At 57.9% G+C, this 19,344-nt stretch overlaps 4 protein-coding genes across 5 annotated transcripts; 2 read left to right on the top strand and 2 right to left on the bottom strand.

The window, feature by feature from the left end:
* Positions 1–1,852: 1,852 nt before the first annotated feature.
* Positions 1,853–5,265, top strand: CTSW (cathepsin W). Of its 2 annotated transcripts, XM_030331995.1 has the most exons (10): positions 1,856–1,971; positions 2,239–2,323; positions 3,134–3,247; positions 3,633–3,787; positions 3,881–3,977; positions 4,069–4,149; positions 4,256–4,381; positions 4,582–4,646; positions 4,732–4,935; positions 5,018–5,265. In XM_030331995.1, exons 1-10 carry the CDS (start codon positions 1,885–1,887, stop codon positions 5,126–5,128), a joined length of 1,125 nt encoding a protein of 374 aa, XP_030187855.1. In that variant the 5' UTR covers positions 1,856–1,884; the 3' UTR covers positions 5,129–5,265. The 2 variants fall into 2 exon arrangements, with proteins under 2 accessions (XP_030187854.1, XP_030187855.1); XM_030331994.1 differs by having other exon boundaries at positions 1,853–1,971; positions 3,633–3,977.
* Positions 5,266–5,425: 160 nt separating this feature from the next.
* Positions 5,426–9,443, bottom strand: LOC115525058 (FGF1 intracellular binding protein). The gene is made up of 10 exons (XM_030331996.1): positions 9,266–9,443; positions 8,871–9,069; positions 8,589–8,715; positions 7,624–7,724; positions 7,002–7,135; positions 6,582–6,690; positions 6,442–6,505; positions 6,078–6,164; positions 5,892–5,989; positions 5,426–5,550 (listed from the first exon to the last, which is right to left on the bottom strand). The coding sequence occupies exons 1-10, from the start codon at positions 9,348–9,350 to the stop codon at positions 5,481–5,483; spliced, it is 1,074 nt and encodes a 357-aa protein (XP_030187856.1). The 5' UTR covers positions 9,351–9,443; the 3' UTR covers positions 5,426–5,480.
* A 2,096-nt stretch (positions 9,444–11,539) lies between these two features.
* CCDC85B (coiled-coil domain containing 85B) lies at positions 11,540–12,531 on the top strand. Its single transcript, XM_030331998.1, has one exon. It carries the CDS (start codon positions 11,680–11,682, stop codon positions 12,286–12,288), a length of 609 nt encoding a protein of 202 aa, XP_030187858.1. The 5' UTR covers positions 11,540–11,679; the 3' UTR covers positions 12,289–12,531.
* A 606-nt stretch (positions 12,532–13,137) lies between these two features.
* Positions 13,138–19,344, bottom strand: FOSL1 (FOS like 1, AP-1 transcription factor subunit). Its single transcript, XM_030331997.1, has 4 exons — positions 19,197–19,344; positions 16,702–16,902; positions 14,628–14,735; positions 13,138–14,212 (listed from the first exon to the last, which is right to left on the bottom strand). The coding sequence occupies exons 1-4, from the start codon at positions 19,284–19,286 to the stop codon at positions 13,790–13,792; spliced, it is 822 nt and encodes a 273-aa protein (XP_030187857.1). The 5' UTR covers positions 19,287–19,344; the 3' UTR covers positions 13,138–13,789.

Here is a 19,344-nt window from a genome sequence, read left to right on the forward strand (position 1 = left end):
CCCACATATATGACATCCAGAATGGACAAATCTGGGTGACAAATTAGGGTTTGCCAGGGGAAGGGAGGGCTAATGGACGTGGGTTTCTTTTGGGGTGAGGAAAATACTCCGAAACCAGATGGTGGTGATGGTTGCACAATTATGCAAATACACTAAAACCACTGAATTGTACGCTTTAAAAGGGTGAATTTTATGGCATCTGAATTATGTCTCAATAAAGCGGTAATTAAAAAATAACCAAAGTAATAGTTCTTAGGGCACCTGGGTGGCTCGGTTAAGTGGCCGACTTCGGCTCAGGTCACGATCTCTTGGTTTGTGAGTTCCCGCATTGGGCTCTGTGCGGATCCTGCTTGGAATTCTCTCTCTCTCCCTCCCTCTCGGCCCCTCCAGAGTCTATCTAAAAAAATAAATAAACTTAAAAAAATGGGGTGCCTGGGTGGCTTTCAGTTGCGTGTCCAACTTCAGCTCAGGCCACGATCTCGCAGTTCATGAGTTCAAGCCCCGCATAGGGCTCGCTGCTGTCCGGCCCAAGCCCGCTTCAGATCCTCTGTCCCCCTCTCTGTCTGCCCCTCCTCTGTGCTCTCTCTCAAAGATAAACATTAAAAAATAAAAAGAATAGTTATTACTAAGATACAAAACCTTTCTGGGCACCAGCATGCGTTTCATGCAATCCTCCTGCCCAGCCAGGGAAGGGGTACCGGTATCACCCTGTTTCACAGACGAGAGAGAGGCTGAAATTTGCCGAGGCACAGCCAGAGTGGGAAGGACAGGATTTGAACTCAGGCACTCTGATTCCAAGACTCTCTGGGTTCTTTGCCCCAGAGTAGAGTATTAAGAGCCCACCATTTTGAACACCTCTTCTGGGCCAGCCGGGGTCATAGGTGCCCCACGGTCATCCCACTCAAAGGAGTTGTTGCTGCCACTGCGAGATGAGGATCCGAGGCTGAGAGGGGAATGGCTGGGGGCGCAGTTGGCCAGACTTGAGCCTCCATCTTTGTGCTGAGACCTCAGTGCACCTGCCACTCGGAGTTGCCTCCCTGCAACGCTTCTCCTGACCTCCAGGGCACAGACTTCCCCTGCCCTCACCCCTTCTGCACCCCATCTGGCCCCTCAGGCCCACCCAGACCCCTCATCTCCACCCCCAGACTGTGATAAGAATGAGGACTAGAAGGCAGTAGCTGCCGCTTACTGTACCCTAGAGCCTGAACTTTCCTGTTCAAAACCCGCCAACAACCAATTGTTCGGTCTACGAACATCCATAAAGCTTGCTCTGTGCCCAGCCCTGTGCTGGGTGCTGAGGACACAGGTGTATCAGACGCTTCTTGTGTGGCTGGGAGGCAGATGCCGAGCGGGCACAGGCACAGCAGGGGCTCAAGGGGCTGCTGGTTACATCAGAGGAGGGGCAACAGGGAAGGCTTTTTGGAGGGTGACCCTTGAGCTGACTGAGCTTCCCAGGATGAGCAAGAGTACTTCTCCAGGGGGCACTGACCGCCCGCCACCCCGACCCAGGTGTCAGGAGCCTGTGGCACCCACTGCCCCCTGGATTTTCCCGTCATGACACTGATGGCCGTACACGGTCACTCCTCACTTAGGATCTGTCTATGCCTGTTTCCTTAAGGACAGATCCACCTCTGTATCCCTAGAATTGCCCAGAACAGGGTGGACAGAGGGCCTCTGCTGAATAAAGAAGAAGGGTGGAGTGGGCAACAGGCAGGCAGAGGGCTGTATAGGACAAAAGCCTGAAGGTCTGAGGTAGCTCCTGTGTGGAGGGGTCCACCCCTCCCAACCTGGTTTCCCCTTCGTGGTTTCTCCAGCTCCGCCCCCTCGGCCCCTCCAGCCTGGTTTGCACAGCTTCCTGCTCCCAGTACTCTTGTCTGCAGCATCATGGCAATTACTGTCTACCTTTCCTGCCTCCTGGTCCTGTCTGTGGCCGGCCTGGCTCAAGGCATCAAGAGCCCCCTTAGGAGCCAGGTAAGTGCCCCCCACCTGCTTCCCATACCCTTCCTCCCGCAAATCCCATGCCTGGGTCTCACCCTTTCAGAAACCACAGCCTTATTCCCATTTCTCAGGGGGGAGCAACTAAGGCTGGAAAAGTGATTGACATGCTCGGGGAGACAGAGCAGGCTAAGCTGCCAATCCCCAGCCCAATCCCTGCAAGGCTGGGGTGAGGTGGGGTCCCAGCAATGACTCCTCACCCGCTCTCCCCTCCCACTCCCCACCCCCTTGGTTCCCTGCTAGGACCCAGGACCCCAGCCGCTGGAGCTGAAACAGGCCTTCACATTGTTCCAGATCCAGTACAACCGGAGTTACTCAAACCCAGAAGGTATCACGGGGCATGTACATCTCCGGCCCAACCCCCTTCTCCCGTTTAATAGATGAGGAAATCAAGATTCAGGGTGGGGAATCGGCTTGGCCAAAGGCACTCAGCAGGACAGTGGCATGGCTGGGGGTGCACTCCCTGGTTTCCTAAACGTACAATCATGCCTAATCATTCTTTGCTATGAACTTGGAGGGCAGGCAGCAGCTGTCGGGGGTCTGCCCTGGGCGGAGAGGATCCCTCGCCTCCACAGCCACTTTTCCTCTGCCTCCAGGCAGCGGGCTGACTGCTGCCGTGAGTTCACTCAGAAACACCAAGCTGGGAACTCACTCTCCATGCCCGCGAGGTCGCAGCCCTGCCCCTGCCCTCTCTGGGTCTCATCTTCCACAGGGGAGTGGTCTGTGGACACCTCTCAGGCCAAGCTGCCCATGCCATGGGCCTGAACCCCCACTCCTTCCCCACCTTCATCATATTTCAGCTCCGAACCTGCAATCAGAGGTGTGAACTGGAGGTGGAGAATGTAACCTGGCAGGAAGCCAGTCTCTGATCACCCACCTTTCCTTTCTGAGTCACTCTGCCTTCCTTCAGACCCTTCACTTATCTTCTCCGTGGGTGGGCAGAGATGTCCCCCTTGCTGCCTCTGGGGAAAACCCAACCCTAGACAGGCTGGGGAGCCACTTCCTTGGCCTGCAGCGGCCACAAGAGAAGAGTGAACGCTCACCTGGGTGAGTGTGGGTGGTAGGATGCCCAGCCAGCGGCCACTTCCTGCCCACGGGGGCCTAGGAGGCAGCTTAAGACAACCCTCTTTTGGTCCAGAGTATGCTCGTCGCCTGGACATCTTTGCACACAACCTGGCCCAGGCTCAGCAGCTGGAGGAGGAAGACTTAGGCACAGCCGAGTTTGGGGTGACTCCATTCAGTGACCTCACAGGTAATGGACACTTCCTGGACCCTAGGTGGTAGGTGGGGAAGCAGTGACTTCTCCAGGGATCCTGGCAGATGGACGGGGCAGACGTTCAGCTTTCATTTCCCAGAGAGGAACCCTGAGGGCCAGAGGCCTGGTTGTTTGCCCCAAGTCACAGAGAGCAGGGTCAGGTCTGGGCCCCAGCCCAGTTCAGGGGCAAGGCAGCAAGTGCACGGGGATGCATCCTAGGAAGAAATCTGGCTGCTTTCCGGGCCTCGACATCCACGCCGGTCTCCCAGGGTATTATGGGGACTCAAATAACCGAGGATGTGGATGGTTGGAGTATGCGAGGCAGGATGTGGGGGAGAAGGGGTCTAAGTTGTGACCCTGGTGGTCCTGTCTATACCCCCAGAGGAGGAGTTTGGCCGGCTCTACGGGCATCGGAGGATGGATGGAGAGGCTCCCAAAGTGGGCAGAGAGGTAGGGTCTGAAGAGTGGGGGGAGTCAGTGCCCCCAACCTGTGACTGGCGGAAGTTGGATGGAGTCATCTCATCCGTCAAGAAGCAGGTACTTGCCCCAGTCCGGCCTAGTCCAGCCCTGGGGGTGGAGGGACGGCGGGGGCAAGGCCCAGAAATCTCTTCTGCTGCCCCCCTCGTGCAGGAAAGCTGCAGCTGTTGCTGGGCCATGGCAGCGGCAGGCAACATCGAGGCCCTGTGGGGCATCAAATACCGCCAGTCCGTAGAACTCTCCGTGCAGGGTATGGCTGACAGAGTGGGGCAAGTGACGGGGGAGAGGGAGGTGCAGGGGGCCAGGGCATAGTCAACCCCCATTGTCCCTTCTTGCACCAGAGCTGCTCGACTGTGGCCGCTGTGGGGATGGCTGCAGGGGTGGCTTCGTCTGGGACGCGTTCATAACCGTCCTCAACAACAGTGAGTGCCCTGCCTCTCCGGGCAGCTGTGGTGGAGGTGGGGGTAGGGGGGAGGTGGGAGCCACACTCAGGAGCTGAGCCTCCTCCCCGGCCTTGCTTATCTCCAGGTGGGCTGGCCAGCGAAAAGGACTACCCATTCCAAGGGCAGGTCAAACCCCACCGGTGCCTGGCCAAGAAGCATAAGAAGGTGGCCTGGATCCAGGATTTCATCATGCTGCCGGACAACGAGCAGAGTGCGGGCAGAGGGGAGACAAGGGCAGGCATGGGGGGAGAATGACAGGGACAGACAGACCAGGATAGAGACAAACAGACTGGGCTACAGACAGAGATGGAGGGACAGAGAGGTGGAGGGTGGGGACGGGAGGTAGAACCACGAGCCAAGAACAAAGGGCACAGAGCAAGCAAGGCCTAATGGCACACCTTCCACCCCCAGAAATCGCCTGGTACCTGGCCACCCAAGGCCCCATCACCGTGACCATCAATATGAAGCTCCTGAAGGTGGGACAGGATCTGGAATGGGGGTGGGGGTGGGGAGAGGCATCTAGGGGAGGTGGCCTCAGACTCAGCCCCTCTGCCGCTGCAGCTATACAAGAAGGGTGTGATCGAGGCCACGCCCACCTCCTGTGACCCTTTCCTCGTGGACCACTCTGTCCTGCTTGTGGGCTTTGGGAAGAGCGAGTCAGTGGCGGACAGGCGGGCAGGGGCAGCCGGAGCCCAGCCTCAATCTCGCCGCTCAATCCCGTTCTGGATCCTGAAGAACTCCTGGGGCACCAAATGGGGTGAGAAGGTGAGAAGGAGACCTACTCGGGGGACGAGGCAGGGTAGGCCTCCCCCTACCTTCTGGCCCTGAGGTCCCCTTAACTTCCTAGGGCTATTTCCGGCTGTACCGAGGGAATAACACCTGTGGCATCACCAAGTACCCACTCACCGCCCGTGTGGACCAACCAGCGAAGAAGTGCCCAGTGTCCTGCCCTCCCTGAGCCTGCGCGACTGACCCTCAGCTCTGTCCTGCTATGCCAGCTGTCTCCTCGCCAGCCCTACCCAAGGCTTTTGCCCGTCCTCTTAATCTTGCTACGGCTTGAATAAACCAAGATAAGCTCCCTGGCTTCCAAGCGTACTCAGCTGGGGTGCGGAAATGGGTGGGGAGGGCACCGACACCGTGCGCCGACCCATCCTAGTCTCTGCGGGGCCCACGGACACGTACAGCCGTGTACTCGTTCACCTGACCCTTAGAGACAGATGCGTGCTCACCTACGCACACTCCCATGCACAGGCTCTTCCGAAGTCATGGCAACTTTATTGTCAGTGGGGGCAGGGTGGCGGGAGGGGACCTCAGTCATGATAGAGGCGCAGGAGGCAGCCACGGAGGGTGCCCATGTAGCGGTCCCAGAGGGCCTGGTGCCTGTAATGATAAAAGTAACAGTGACGGCTGCCTTCTACTGAATCCCTACTGCTTCTGAGCACTGCTCGGAGAGCTTCCTGTGCCTAAGTGCTCCTTCACGCCTCATAATATTCTTATGATCGTTATCATCACCATCTCCAGGTTCTATGGGGGAAACGGAGACGTGGAGAGCTTAAGGAACCTACCCAAGGTCAGGTCACAGCTTCTAAGAGGTGGAGCCCACAGAGAGACTTCCACCCCTAGGACAGAACAGAGAACGCTGAGTCTGCAGGAGGGCTAGGCCCTGGCAGAAGGCTGGCTACGGCAAGGACAAGCTGGAAAGGAGGCCTGGGGTCTCTCACCGGAAACCATCCAGGGAGTGGACGGATGCCGAATACTGATTCAGGAAGAGCCGCACATCATTCAGTGGCCAGTGGTCAGAACGGCAGGGTTCCACGAACTGTGGGCCCAAGGAAACATCTAGGATTGGTACAGCCCAGGGACAGGCCAGGTTGGGGAATCGGAGGACGGCAAGCAGGACAGCTCACCTTCTCCACAAGGTCCACAAACAGGTCTCTGACATCCTTATTGTGGGTCAGCTTGGCGGCTACGTTCACCAGCCCCCGGGACAGGTTCTGTGGGGCAAGGAGCCTGGGAGTTCTGCCCTCTGTCCCAGAGCCTGGAGGCTGAGCCCAGAGGCTGGAGGAGGGGTAGGGCCCTTCCCAAATCTATCCACCTCCCTCAATCAAATAACTCCCCAATGTCTAGGAGCTGACTTTCCCCTCCCAGGTGGGTGGAAGGGGCGGCCGACTACCTGCCGGTCAATGTCCGGCATGAGCAGAGTTGCCCAATGGGGACAGTGCACTGAGGCCGACGATGCCCAAAGGACAGAGGCTGGATTGGGCCACAGACCTTGAAGTTGGCTTCCATCTCAGAGAAGACACCAAGCTTTCCCCGGAGGGCAGTGCACACCAGGCTGTAGGGAGATAGGGTAAGCCCAGAGCCGCCTGGGCCCCCACTCGGGCCCCACCCTGTGGACTCCCCGGGGTCACCTCTTATGCAGGTCCAGGAGGTCTTTGTCAGCCACAAGCATCTTGAGCTCCTTCAAGTCTTGGAGAAACTCCTTGTCTAAATCCACATCCATGTCAGCCACCTGGGAGTCTGGAGGAGGCCCAGCAAGGGAGTTGGGGCAGGGGGTAAAAACCCCTCCAGGGATCTCCTGAGCCTTCCACACCCACCACCTCAGTGAACCCCACGAAGAGGAAGTGTCAGAAAGGCGGAGTGATTTGTCCCAGGCCGCAGAGAAGTAGCAGGCCCTTTGTCTGCAGACAAGGTGTGCATGGGGACACTGGACTGTGTCCAGAGGTGGCTGCGGTGGGGGCACCGGGGCCTGCAGGAGAAACTGCTGATGGCGAGCCAGGCCCTGAGAAGGTGGGGAGGTATCTGGGCACCAAGGTCAGTGGGGGCCTCACCGACGGCTCCGAGGGTCCAGTTCTGGATCATGAGCTCGGCACAGAAGGCAAAGTCGCCAAAGCTCAGATACTGCAGTTTTTTCTTCCCCGTCTCAAAGCGGTTGTTGGCAAAGAAGACAATGGCCGCATAGTCCCTGCAGGGAGGGGAGAGGGGGCCTGTCAGGGTTTGAGATTCCTTTTTAGCAAGCAGCTCCCACCTGCAGCACTGGCTGGGCATTGGAGTTCTGGCCTATCTCTGCCCCAACTCACTATGTGACAAGTTTCAAGTCCCTTCTCCCTGGGCTTCCTCACTTGCCTAAAGAGAAAGTTCCAGCCCAGGTCTGCTAAGGGATACAGAGGGAGACCACGAGGGTGAATTGCGATTTACTGGGCACTCCCTAAGCCCCAGGGGTGGCACCATGGACTTCATATGTAGCATCTCACAACAACCTCACTGGTACGTGGCCGGGCTGGGATTTGAAACCAGGCCAATCTGATCCAAAGCACAGGCTAAAAGTAGGATAATCATCCCCAATACAGCCAGAAGATCAAGTGGGTTGGGGTGGGGAAGGTAGACCCGCCTCATGGCCCAAGGAGAGTGTGCAGGAAGGGGAGACGGCTGGCTCCTTGCCCAGCCCCTCACCTGGCCAACCGGTCAGAAAGGAGAAAGTGTTGCTGAATATTGTCCACCAGGGAGCCCCGCATTTCCTCCACCACCTTGAAGACTCGCTTAAAGTTGTCAAACTGTAGGGCAGTTAGGGGAGGAGGGAGGACTGGTCAGAGGCTGGTCACCCAATAAACTGATTGAACATCCCTCCCTCATCTGTCCATCTATCCAGTCAGCGGAGGCCGACACAGCCTGTGGTATTCTTCAGTAAACTATTAATTGTTAATACCTGTTGTCCATTCAACCAGGATGTTGGATAAATGTTTCCTCACTCCTACCTCTGAATTCCCCCTATTTTAGCATCATGCTCTCCAGTTCTCCAGGAGTTGTGCTGGAACTGACCCCCTTGGCTAAGGTCCAGGAAGTAAAAAAAATGAACAAATGCCAAGCTGCACAGAGGGAGTGAACAAGACACACAGAGAAAAGATACTAAAGGCCAGAAGAAGGGTTACTTCTCCCTGTACCTCCAGAAAGGCTTGTGGAGGAGGCGGCATCTAATCCCCCTGCTTTGTACTTCAAGGGGGAGACAAGGCCAAGAATAGTACCCTGGAAGTAGGAGGAGCATGAGCAAGAAAGCCACCGGCTGGAAAAATGTAAGCCAAGAAGGGTTGGCAGGGACCAGATCACACGAGAGTAAGAAGGTCAAGGCCGAAGAGTATGGCCACTATCCAGGATGGAGTGGGAGCCCATTAAAGTTTATGAGGAGGGGAAAGCTACGCTCAGATCTGAGCTTCTGAAAGAATAGCTCCCGCAGAGCGTAGGAGATGGTTTGGAAGTTGCAAAAAGATGCGAGAGGAGACTGGGTAGGAAGCCCTTGCCACAACCAGAGGTGGGGAAGGAGAAAGGCGCTGGGGCGGTGACCACACAGACGGAGTGAAGGGGCAGACTGGACATGGGATGTTGTGTTAGGGAGCGGGGGGGCGGGGGGGTGCAGTGCCCACTTGTCTCCGGCAGCTCTTGAGGGTGATGCCTGTTTTGGTGCTGATGTCATCCAGGTCTTTCTTGGTGCCCTTGGACAGCTTCTTGCCCAGGACCTCCCGCACAAAGGCCTCGTCAAAGGCATAGTACCTGCGTGGGGGCAGAGGACACCACTGACTTTCCATATAGGAGGGAAAGGGGGTCTGGCAGGGCCTAGGTTTGGCCCCTCCCGCTCGCAACTTTCCATCCCGGCCCGGGCCTTAGTTGCGGCCTGCAAAATGGGTCAGACTGGTGGGCGTCCCCACCTCTCGATGAGCAACGCCTGTCGGGACGGCGGGATCTGGAAGATGAGCTGGTGCAACAGCTTGGGCGGCGCGTGCAGCAGGCGCTCGAGCATGTGGAAAGTACGGTAGTGGTCCATGGTGTCACTCTGAAGCACCGCTGCCGTCGCGCCCGTCTGCTCCAAGATTCCCGAGCGCACCCTCAGGGACACCGCGTCGCTCACTAGGGAGTCGGAGCTAGCATTAGGACCGGCTCGGCCGAACCCACAGACCCTCCGGGGATCCCAGCTCCAACTCCGACACATCCCTTACTCTCTCCGCCCACCTCCCCATAGGACGCCCGAGTCCTGGCTCCGCCCCCTCTCCCAGCCCAAACAACCGCCCCTTCTGGGCCGCTCCGCAGACGGCCCCCCACACACCCGAGTAACCGTCCAGCCAGAGGCGATACACGTCCTCGTCGATGAGCGTCGTGTTCCCCACGAAGATATCCAGTTCGCTGGTCATGGCGACGCCCGGACCCGGGCGCGGCTGCAGCGCCCCGGCTGGAGCGAGCACTGCCCCGGGCCGGGCGCGCCGCCGGCGGGTTACTTCCGGGAACGCGGGGATTCATCTCCCGGCACCCGGAGCCAGAGAAGGACCACTTCCGGGACAGAGAGGGTGGGGGCAGAAGCGGCGAAGGAAGAGGAATGGCTCCTCCCCCCGGAGGGAGGGGCAATCTCAGGTCCCTTGTCCCCGCCCCCTGTCCCAACCCCCCATCCTATCCTGGCCCAGTTTGCAGGAAGACGTTGGGAGTCGAGGCCAGCGGCCAGTCTCCCTTGCCCCTGTAACCTTCCCTCTCACTTCCTCCAGGCTTTTCTCCCACTTTCTCTGCCCTTTTCCGGGCCTCCCTATTTTGACCCGTATCCTAAATGTGGTGGTTTCACAGGTCTCTCTCCTAAATCTTTTCTGTGCAAAAAATAGGTCTGACCTGACTTCCAAGGGCCCTTACTGGGAGTCCCTCAGGCCAACCTGCCGATGAGCACCTCTTCCGGGCATGGGCCATTTCTTCCTATGGCTTTAACCCCGCCCCCCGCCCCCCCCCCCCCCCCCCATGACCTCTCTTACTCTGCAGCTCAGAGCTCTGCCTGGAAGTCCACATCAGGAGGGCCGTCTATCCGCAGGTCTTTTCAGGCTGTCTCCCCCCTACAGGCCCCTCAAAAGCCAGACCGACCTTTTTCCAATCTGTTTCTCTGCTGCGTTCCTATCACAGTGAAGTCCCAACATTCACCCAGTTCTCATGCCACAAAACCTGAGCTTTCTCCCAGACTCCTCTCTCCTCACATTTAGTTCTGCTGATTTGCCTCCTGAATATTTCTGGGATGTTTTGTCCTCTCCATCCCCACTGGCACTGTCCCAGTCCAGTCCTGCGTAGCTCTGTCTCTCCCATTGATACAGTGTTCTTACTAATCTCCCTGCCTGCATCCTTTCCCCAGGGTCCATCCCACACAGAGCAGCCTGAATAATTTTTTTAGTGCGTATTATAGTTTAATTACTTTTTTTGAGAAGGAGGGAGTGCACGCGTGTGCAGGGGAGGGGCAGAGAGAGAGAGAGAGAGAGAATCTGAAGCAGGCTTCATGCTCAGCTTGTAGCCTGAGGCAAGGGTCAGTCTCATGACCCCCAGATCGTGACCTGAGCCGAAATCAAGAGTTAGATGCTTAACAGACTGAGCCACCCAGGTACCCCAATGCATACATATTTAAAATGTTAATCCCCCGCCTAAAATCTTTACTGGCCTGTGGAAACACTCCGGTCAACTACCTTTGTTGCCTCTCTCCCTCACTTTATCACTTTCTCCACACACGTACCTTTCGAAAACATCGAGCTACTGTCACTGTTCCTGAAGCAGCTGGCCCCCAATGTCTTTCACCATGCTCTTCCCACTCCCTGAAATAGCTCTATTTGGCAAAGGCCTATACATCTTTAAAGGCCCCACAGATGATCACCTCTTCGAGAAAACCTTTTTTTGGGGGGGGGTGGAGGTCCCTCAGACCATGCTCCTCCCCCGTTTGCTTCTTGTTTAACACAGCCTGTCTCCCCTGCTAGATTACAACCTGTTTGAGGACAGGATCAGACTCTTAGTCAAGTTTATTTCTGCACAGTTTTTGCACACAATAAAAGTTTATTGAACAAATGAATCCTTGTATGTGCCTTCCCCCGAGGCAGGAAACCGGTCCATGAGAGGGTAGGCTGATCGGTGAGGCAGGCACATTTGGACTCAGGGTTCCCAAGAGCTGGGAGCGATGTTCAGTGAGCCAAGACTCTCGAGTATGAACTAAGCCAGGAAAGATGGAAACGAGATCCTTCTGGGTTCCGTCGGGAGGTGGACACGAGAGTCGACGGCCCATGCCGGAGTCTCGGTTCCTGAGAAGGAGCCGAGAGGCCTAGGCTAGGGCTTGAGGAGGTTTGGAAGTGGGAGGTACAAAGCGCCTAGTTTGGGGGTGACTGTCGGGGAAGGTGGTGGCGCTGGGACCCAGTGTCCACGAGGGTCAGTCGTTCCGCGGTCCGGAGGGGGCAGAGAAGGGTCTCCCTCTCTCTTTCTGTCTATTCTGCGGTCAAGTCCCGCCCCTTTCCGGGGAGGCTTCCTGGATTGGCTGTCCTTCCTTAACGTCACACGGCCCCGCCCCGGCGCGCGCCCCGCCGCGTGCCCACCCCTGGGCGGCTGGTGCAGCCTACGCTTGCCCGACCACAGCCTGCCGCCCGCGGAGCCGGAGCCCAGGCCCCAGCGCGCCGGGCTGGACGTGGGGCTCCTGGGCCGCGGCGGCGGGCAGGCGATGCTCCAGAGGCCTGAGCAGCCATGGAGGCCGAGGCGGGCGGCCTGGAGGAGCTGACGGACGAGGAGATGGCGGCGCTGGGCAAAGAGGAGCTGGTGCGGCGCCTGCGACGGGAGGAGGCGGCGCGCCTGGCGGCTCTGGTGCAGCGCGGCCGCCTCATGCAGGAGGTGAATCGGCAGTTGCAGGGTCACCTGGGCGAGATCCGCGAGCTCAAGCAGCTTAACCGGCGCTTACAGGCCGAAAACCGCGAGCTGCGCGACCTCTGCTGCTTCCTGGACTCGGAGCGCCAGCGCGGGCGGCGTGCCGCGCGCCAGTGGCAGCTCTTCGGGACCCAAGCATCCCGAGCGGTGCGCGAGGACTTGGGCGGTTGTTGGCAGAAGCTGGCCGAGCTGGAGGGCCGCCAGGAGGAGCTGCTGCGGGAGAACCTGGCGCTTAAGGAGCTCTGCCTGGCTCTGGGCGAGGAGTGGGGCCCCCGGGGCGGCCCCGGCGGCGCGGGGGGCTCAAGCGCCGGGCCGACACCCGAGCTCGCTTTGCCCCCCTGCGGGCCCCGCGACCTGGGCGATGGAAGCTCCAGCACGGGCAGCGTGGGTAGTCCCGACCAATTGCCCCTGGCCTGCTCCCCAGATGACTGAGGGCTCAGCTTCCTTCTTGTCGACGCCCGACCAGATTGCTTCCCAAAGCGCAGGGACTGCGGTGGACCTCGGGACCTAGACGCCGTCCCCCCTCGCACGACGGGCCGCTGGCATGGATCTGGAAACTCTGGCACTGAGGAGGGCCCCTTGCTCTCGCTGGTGTGGCGGCAGGGGAACTGGATGCTGGAGAGAAGGGACTTGCCGGGGACGGGGTGGGGGCTAATAAACTGGAACGGAAGCAGAGCCCTTGGCCTGGGCAGCGTCTCTTTGGGACTCGCCGTGGTGGGGACGAGGGCGGGGACGTTGAGACGGGGTACTATTCCCATCCGGAGGGGCTGCAGAACTAACGTGGCCGACCCTCGCTACCTCAAGCCTGGGACGGGATGTGGGACCGTGGTAAACCACTGGCTCCCCCCATCGGGCCTCGGAACAGGCCGTATTCTGGCCCCTGAAGTGGCTCCAGCTCCCTTCCCGGCTCCTTCCTGTCCAAGACAATGGGGCAGGAAGCAGGTGTTGGGGGCCTAGAACCCACTCAGCGACCTCCCCTGAGGCTGGAAGGGGCATAAGAGCGCCCTCCTGTGGCACACGCAGGAGCGCTGTGGGCCCGCATCCGGAGGAAGATGACAATCCTTTGGCTTGCACCCAACAGCAGCACTCTGTTCCTCCTCTCAATGCTGGAGATGAGGCAGAGCAGATGTAACCTCTTTTGTCAGGTAAGACAATTGAGGTCTAGAAATATCAAATAGCTTGTCCAAAGTCATGCAGTAAGTCCGTGGAGCTGAGACTGGAGCCTAGGGCTTCTGATTTCAAATACTCTCCCTTTAGCCTCTGGGTTCAATGAGACCAGGCCAGAGCTTCAAGCCTTTTATTCGATGTTGGCAGGTTTGTATAAAAATACTCTCTGTAGGAAAATAAATAGCAGCTGCCTTCGTTGTGGAGGCTTGGATTCCCTGGAGCTAAAGTCTTCTCAGAGCTGGGGGCTGCAGGTCAGCTCATCACAGAAGCCTCTGACACCCTCCTGCCATTCAGGAGGGGCCAGCAGAATGCCCTGGTCCAATCACTTGGTGCTGCTGGCAGTGTGGGGCTAGGTGAGTTAGTGTTCTAGGCTGGTAGAGTATCACCCGTCAGAGTAGGATTGGGTGGGTCGCAGGAAGAGGGTGATGAAGACTGTAGGTGTGGTCTGGAGGGAGTTAGGGCTCTAGAGGACCTCTAGGGAGTCACAAAGTCCTTTTGGGCTGCCAGGAGTTCTCGCGAACAAATAGGAAACCTTTTGTCTCTGATTTAGTGCAAATTGCTAGAGAAGCCAGCTCTAGAAAAACCGTGGGCAGCGCTGGTGGCCCCAAGCTGGCTCTACTAGGAAGCAAAATATGCTCAGTCTCATCTGGAGGCATGGAGAAGAACCTGCTGGGCTTGGGCATGGGATACGGTCCAGACCAGCTGGACCAGTGGGTGGGAAGGCATTGGCTAGGGTGGCACCCGTGGGTAGGGATGCTAGTTTGCCTCATAAGGCAAGGAGGGTGGGAGAGCCCAGAGGGTCGGAGGATGGGTCCCCGCTGCTGCTGCTACTCCTGCGATGGGCTGAGGCACAGGGCTCAGGGGTGCTGGGGTAGGTGAAGACAGGGCTAGGGGTGAAAGGAGTCAGGGAGGGTGTGGTCATGAGCGTGGGGGTGTGCAATGCTTCAGGTTCAAGCACAGGCCCCGAGGAAAGAGAGATACATGGTACAGGGCGGGAGGGGGCTGGTGGTGGGCTGCTGGTGCCGCTGGTACCGCCTGTGTCGCCAGTGTCCCTCTCCGTGGCCCCCTCCGGGATTTTGCAGATGGGACGGTGGGCTTCGAGCACCAGCTCCAGACGCTCCTTCTGCTTCTGCAGCTCCTCAATCTCTCGCTGCAGACCAGATTTCTCGTCTTCCAGTTTGTCAGTCTCCTGTAGAAGGTTGGAAGAGGAGTTAGAAGAGGAGGGCGGAGTACCGCGTAGCCTGGGGGGGGGGGGGGGGGCGGTTACGGGGCTGGGTCTCCAGCGAGTCTGGACTACAACTCCCATGAGGCCTTGGGAGAAATCCGGCACGACTCCCATCAGGCCCGGGAGCATTTTAGGAGATCGTTGGCCGAAGCTTTAACTCTTCTCCTCTGCTGGAGTGAGACGCGCTGTAACTAATATTTAATCGCTTTTTCGTCATTGTTGTTTCCGAAGGGCTGCACCTCCGACGGGGTGCTGGGGGTGGGGGGAGGAAACTTCATACACCGGCGCCCCCTGGGGCCGGGCAGGCTCGGGGGAGCCGCGCCCCTCTGAGGTTCGGTGGGCCCGGGCCTCGACACCCTCCGCACCAGCCAGTGCTCACCGCCTGCAGGAAGTCGGTCAGTTCCTTCCTCCGGTTCCTGCACTTGGCCGCGGCCAGCTTATTCCTCTCGCGCCTCACTCGACGGCGCTCCTCCTCCTCCGGGCTGATCTGGGGTGGGGGTGGGGGTGGGGTCGGGGATGGGGTAAAAGGATCAGTGAGGTAGACCCTGGGCCACTGGTTTGCCCGGCACTCGCCTCTTGAGGTGGCCCAGTGCTGGGACCCTAGCGGAGGACATAGCAGCGTGGGGCGCCCCCAGGCTGCGCTTCAGGGACCACTGCACGGCGACCCGTTCCCCGCATTCACGCTTTAGTAAATCTGAATTAATCACACTTCCTCCTCGCACCCAGCTTTTGCCTCCTCTGATTACCCTCTCAGAATGCTCCCCCCACACACGCACACACGCCACAAACCTTCAACCTCCTCCCCCATCTCTCAGGACTCCACTGAGATACCCCCGCCTCCAGGAAGCCTTCTCTCATTCCCTGGCCAGAAGTGGCCTTTCTTCCTCTGAGCCCCTGGGACCCAGCCTCTCTTTTTCGAAAGACCCTCATCCTTTTCAGTCTCTTGATAACCAAGCGTGCTCTTCCCCAGGGGCTGTAAGCACTAGGAGGGGTTAATGAGTGTTGCCGCTGAGTAAATTATTTATTGGGAGCCTATTACATACAAGCTAAGAGCTTCACACAGATTCTGAACCCGACTTTCCATGTAAGGAACTAAACCCCGGAGACGATGAATAACTCGTTTATGGTCCCAGAGCTGAAATGAAAATCCACTCACTTTATTCAACATAAAATTGAGAGGCCCACAGATGAAGACCACCTCCCCCAAAAGGGGAGCTTACAGCCCCAGTCTAGGAGGACTCAGGAACAAGGAGCCACCCTCAGGACGGGACTGAAGGAGGGAAGTCCAGCAGCCTGCCTCGGGCCCAGCATGGTCTTCTTCTCCAGTTGGTCACAAAGGGCAACCATGCTGTTTCTGGGAAAACCACCCCTGTCTAATTGCACATCTTTCCCAAGATCCTGACCTCTCTCCTCATCTTCTACCCTGCTGTCAGGGCAAGCTCTTTAATGGACCACTCCCTTCAAAGACCCTCTGTCTCTGGGGCACCTGGGTGACTCATTCGGTTAAGGTGTCCAGCTTTGGCCCAGGTCAGGATCTCACAGTTCATGAGTTCGAGCCCTCCATCCGGATCTCTGCTGTCAGCCCAGAGCCTGCTTGGGATCCTCTCTTTCCCCACCCCTCTCTCTGCTCCTTACCCACTCATTCTCTCACAAATAATAAACAAACAAACAAACAAATAAATAACCCTCTCTTATTTATTTTGGTAAAGACTTTCTTAGCAGTGTAAAGGCAGGAACCCTGGTTGGGGAGCCGAGAGTTCCCAGCTCACTCTGCTTCGAGGCTCTGTTCGCTCTGGATGAGACAGTGTGGCTTGATGGTTAGGATCTGACTTTAGAATTGAAAAGACCTGTCTCATTTCTCACTACTTGTGGGATTTGGGGCAAGTGACTACCTCTGTTGTGCCTTCATTTCCCTAGCGATAAATTGGAGAAAACCAGAGTGCATTCCCCAGAGGCTTTTTGTAAGGATTAAATAGGATGGGGAACCTGAAACCCAGAGAGTAGCTGCAGAGAACCCTCTCTTTCCATTCTCTCCCCAGCTACACTGACTCATTAGCTCAGCCTCTCCGTATACGTCAGCAGGTGGAGCCCCTCTACCGTCCACACACCTTTCCACACGAACCCCTTACACATTCTCACCTCTACCTCCATTCTTGCTCCGCCCTTCCTCTCTCCCGGGAATGTCTTTTTCTTCATCTCGATCCATGCAAATTCTACCCATCCTTCTACACTACTGTACCTCCAGTTCCAGAAAGCTTTCCCTGATCTAGGGGTGACCTCTGCCCTCTGCTGGATCACCCCAGGGCCTCCTATCACTTTCTGCCTTGGCCAATAGTCACCAGCGGCCCTACCCACCTGCCTAAGCCTGTGTTCTTTTAAGGAAGAACTTGTCCTCTGCACCTCAGCACCCTGGTAGGCATCAGAACCAGCACCACAATGCCTCTGCTACTTACCTGTTCACAGGGCCTGCGACGGACCCCTGGAGGTGGCCCTAGGGCCCTGATGACTCCTGGCCGGGGCTGGGGGGGGCTGTACTGGGGGTAGGCCAGGGGCCTGGGATAGCTGCTGCTGGGTCCCAGGAAGTGAGGCTGTACTATCCACTGCAGTTCCTGGCTGCCACTCACAGCATTGACGCTTGGCACGAGGTGGAACTTCTGAGGGGTGAGAAACGGAGGGGCCAAGGATGAGGTCTCTGTGGATTGAGGGGCTTCCGCTGGACAGAAGCCACACCGCCATCTACCCTCGATGCAGCTGCCGGTTCTGAGAGCCCAGAAAGAGCACAACTGGGCAGTCAGAGAGACCAACTTGGCGATAAATCCCTGCTCATGAGCTGTGTGACTTGGGGGCAGGTCTCATAACCTTGCTGTGCCTTCATTTCCCCATCAGAACTAATACTTATAGTAAAGTATGAATTCTAGGCACAGTCCCAACCACTTTACAAATACTGAGTCATAATTTGCACAACAGCGTCTTCATTTTCAGGCAGGAAAAGAGTTGTCCACAGACACACAGCCGGCAAGTGGGAAGTGGAGTTTGGACCCAGGCAGTCAGGCTCTTAACTACTCCTGTACTCTGCCTGAGTCTCATCTGCACAAAGGGGATAATTCCAGTTCCTATCTCCAAGGGTGGCTGTGAGAGTCAGACGAAAGAATGTGTGTGACAGAGCCTGGTAAGTGGCAGGTAGGTGCCCAATGAACAGGGGCTGTGGTGGGCAAGAACCACTACCCTGGGTTTAGGCTGACCCAGCTAGCTCCTTTGCTCAGCCACTTACTGGCCAAGACTCTGGGCAAGTCATTGAACTTCAATGTACATTAGTTTCCTTTTTTTTTTTTAATTTTTAAAAAAAACATTCATTTTTTTAAGGGTGAGAGAGACAGAGTGTGAGTGGGGGAGGGGCAGAGAAAGAGGGAGACACAGAATGCAAAGCAGGTTCCAGGCTCTGAGCTGTCAGCGCAGAGCCCGACGCGGGGCTCGAACTCGTGAACTGTGAGATCATGACCTGAACTGAAGTCGGCCGCCTAACCGACCGAGCCACCTAGGTGCCCCTCCTTGTCTTTTAATATTGTCCTAGGTGAGGATTATGACATCTCCTTGATGCTAAGAAATGCCCTTTAGTAGCTCTGAAATCATAGTTCAATGGCAACTTTAGAAAAATTTAGTGGCACAAAATGATGGGTTTTTAAACCAATGAAATCTTAGATTCTGTGAAATACGGTAAATGAGGTAGAAACCGCTGTTCTAGCTTCACTGTTTGCTCTGCCTGTATTACCTGCCAAGATTTTCTTTCCGCCAGAAATCTGAGGAAGGGGTTGAGATGGGGGCTCAGTGTTTGGGGAGGAGAACTGGGTTCAAGCCCTGGGGCTGGGCTCTGGGTGTGGGTGCCCGGTCCTCCGGGAAGCGCGCCACAAGCCCAGGCAAGTCCAGACAGCGATGTCCCCGGCCCAGCTCTGCGGGCCCAGTGGCCCAGGGACCCCAGTTCCGGGACCGAGGTGCCGCCGGCGGCATCTCTCTCTCCCGAGGTTGTCCGGGCCGGGGCCGCTCCGGGCCAGGAAGGGAGGGGCGCCCCGGGTGAGTCAGCCACCGTGACTCGGCCGCTGTGACTCGGCGGAACGGACGCCGAGCGACACGTGCGCGCTGCCCGCCGACAGGAAATGGGCACCTGCGGCCACCCATGTCCCCCCAGCCTGCAGCGGGCGCCGTTTGGTGCCGGGAGTCGAGGGACGCGGGAGTTGTCCGCTGCATGACCCCGCGCACGTCCCGGCATCCCGCAGTCTCCATCGGGCCCCAGCTTGTAAAGGGGTCAAAAACCAGTCTCCCGGAGCCCGACGGATTCCACTGCGTCAAGAAGGGGATAGGGACTTGGCGACGGGGGGGAGAGAGGGACAGACAAACGGACAGACACACAGACGGTCACGGACAGTGCTGAGGATCCCCCGTCTGTCGGAGTTAGCCTGCCGGTGGATCCCGCCTCCCTCCTGTGTGGGAACATCTCGGCCTCCCAGGAATTTAGTCCGAGATGGATCAGACCCTCTGATCCAGTCCGAGGTGGGACTAATCCCGGACTAAGGGGCGCCCTTCTGGCGCAGACAGGACAAAATTAAGCGTGGACGGGAGAAAAGTTGGAAGGTAACAGAGACGGCGGGACAGATAGCAGACAGCGGAGGAAAAGGGGTGAGCGACAGAGGGGACGCTCCTAGATCTTTGTTGCGCCCACCGCGCGCGTTCCCCTGGGCTTGCGGGGGGGAAATGTGCCTCTAGACCGCGGAGAACGGGCAGCATCCGCGGCCACGGCCACGGCCACGGCCACGGCCACGGCCACAGCCACAGCCACGGCCCCAGATCCAGTCCCTACTCCCGTTCCCGGTCCCAATCCCAGAGTGTGCAGGAGCCGACCGCAGCGTCCCAGGCGCTGTCCACCCGGGATCCCCAAGCGTCGGGTCCCTCTCACCTGCTGGCCTGAAGTGGGGGGCTGCGCCGGGCCGCCGTACGCACCGCCGGCCCCGGAGCTCGGTCCGGGTTCCCCAAAGTCTCGGAACATGCCCTGGCTGGCTGCTCTGTGGGGTCCGCGTCGGCGGCTTCGGTTCTGACTCACTTGC

The sequence above is a fragment of the Lynx canadensis genome, chromosome D1, assembly GCF_007474595.2.
Source record: "Lynx canadensis isolate LIC74 chromosome D1, mLynCan4.pri.v2, whole genome shotgun sequence".
Taxonomy (NCBI): domain Eukaryota; kingdom Metazoa; phylum Chordata; class Mammalia; order Carnivora; family Felidae; genus Lynx; species Lynx canadensis.

Coding starts and splice junctions, on each gene's coding strand:
- CTSW (XM_030331994.1), top strand. CDS start 1,885: ATGGCAATTACTGTCTACCTTTCCTGCCTCCTGGTCCTGTCTGTGGCC. Junction 2,324..3,133: donor GAGTTACTCAAACCCAGAAG/GTATCACGGGGC, acceptor CTTTTGGTCCAG/AGTATGCTCGTCGCCTGGAC. Junction 4,150..4,255: donor CATAACCGTCCTCAACAACA/GTGAGTGCCCTG, acceptor GCTTATCTCCAG/GTGGGCTGGCCAGCGAAAAG.
- LOC115525058 (XM_030331996.1), bottom strand. CDS start 9,350: ATGACCAGCGAACTGGATATCTTCGTGGGGAACACGACGCTCATCGAC. Junction 7,136..7,623: donor CTTTCTGACCGGTTGGCCAG/GTGAGGGGCTGG, acceptor CCCTCCCTGCAG/GGACTATGCGGCCATTGTCT. Junction 6,165..6,441: donor AGATGGAAGCCAACTTCAAG/GTCTGTGGCCCA, acceptor CTTGCCCCACAG/AACCTGTCCCGGGGGCTGGT.
- CCDC85B (XM_030331998.1), top strand. CDS start 11,680: ATGGAGGCCGAGGCGGGCGGCCTGGAGGAGCTGACGGACGAGGAGATG.
- FOSL1 (XM_030331997.1), bottom strand. CDS start 19,286: ATGTTCCGAGACTTTGGGGAACCCGGACCGAGCTCCGGGGCCGGCGGT. Junction 16,903..19,196: donor CCCCCACTTCAGGCCAGCAG/GTGAGAGGGACC, acceptor CTCACCCCTCAG/AAGTTCCACCTCGTGCCAAG. Junction 14,213..14,627: donor TGACCGACTTCCTGCAGGCG/GTGAGCACTGGC, acceptor AACCTTCTACAG/GAGACTGACAAACTGGAAGA.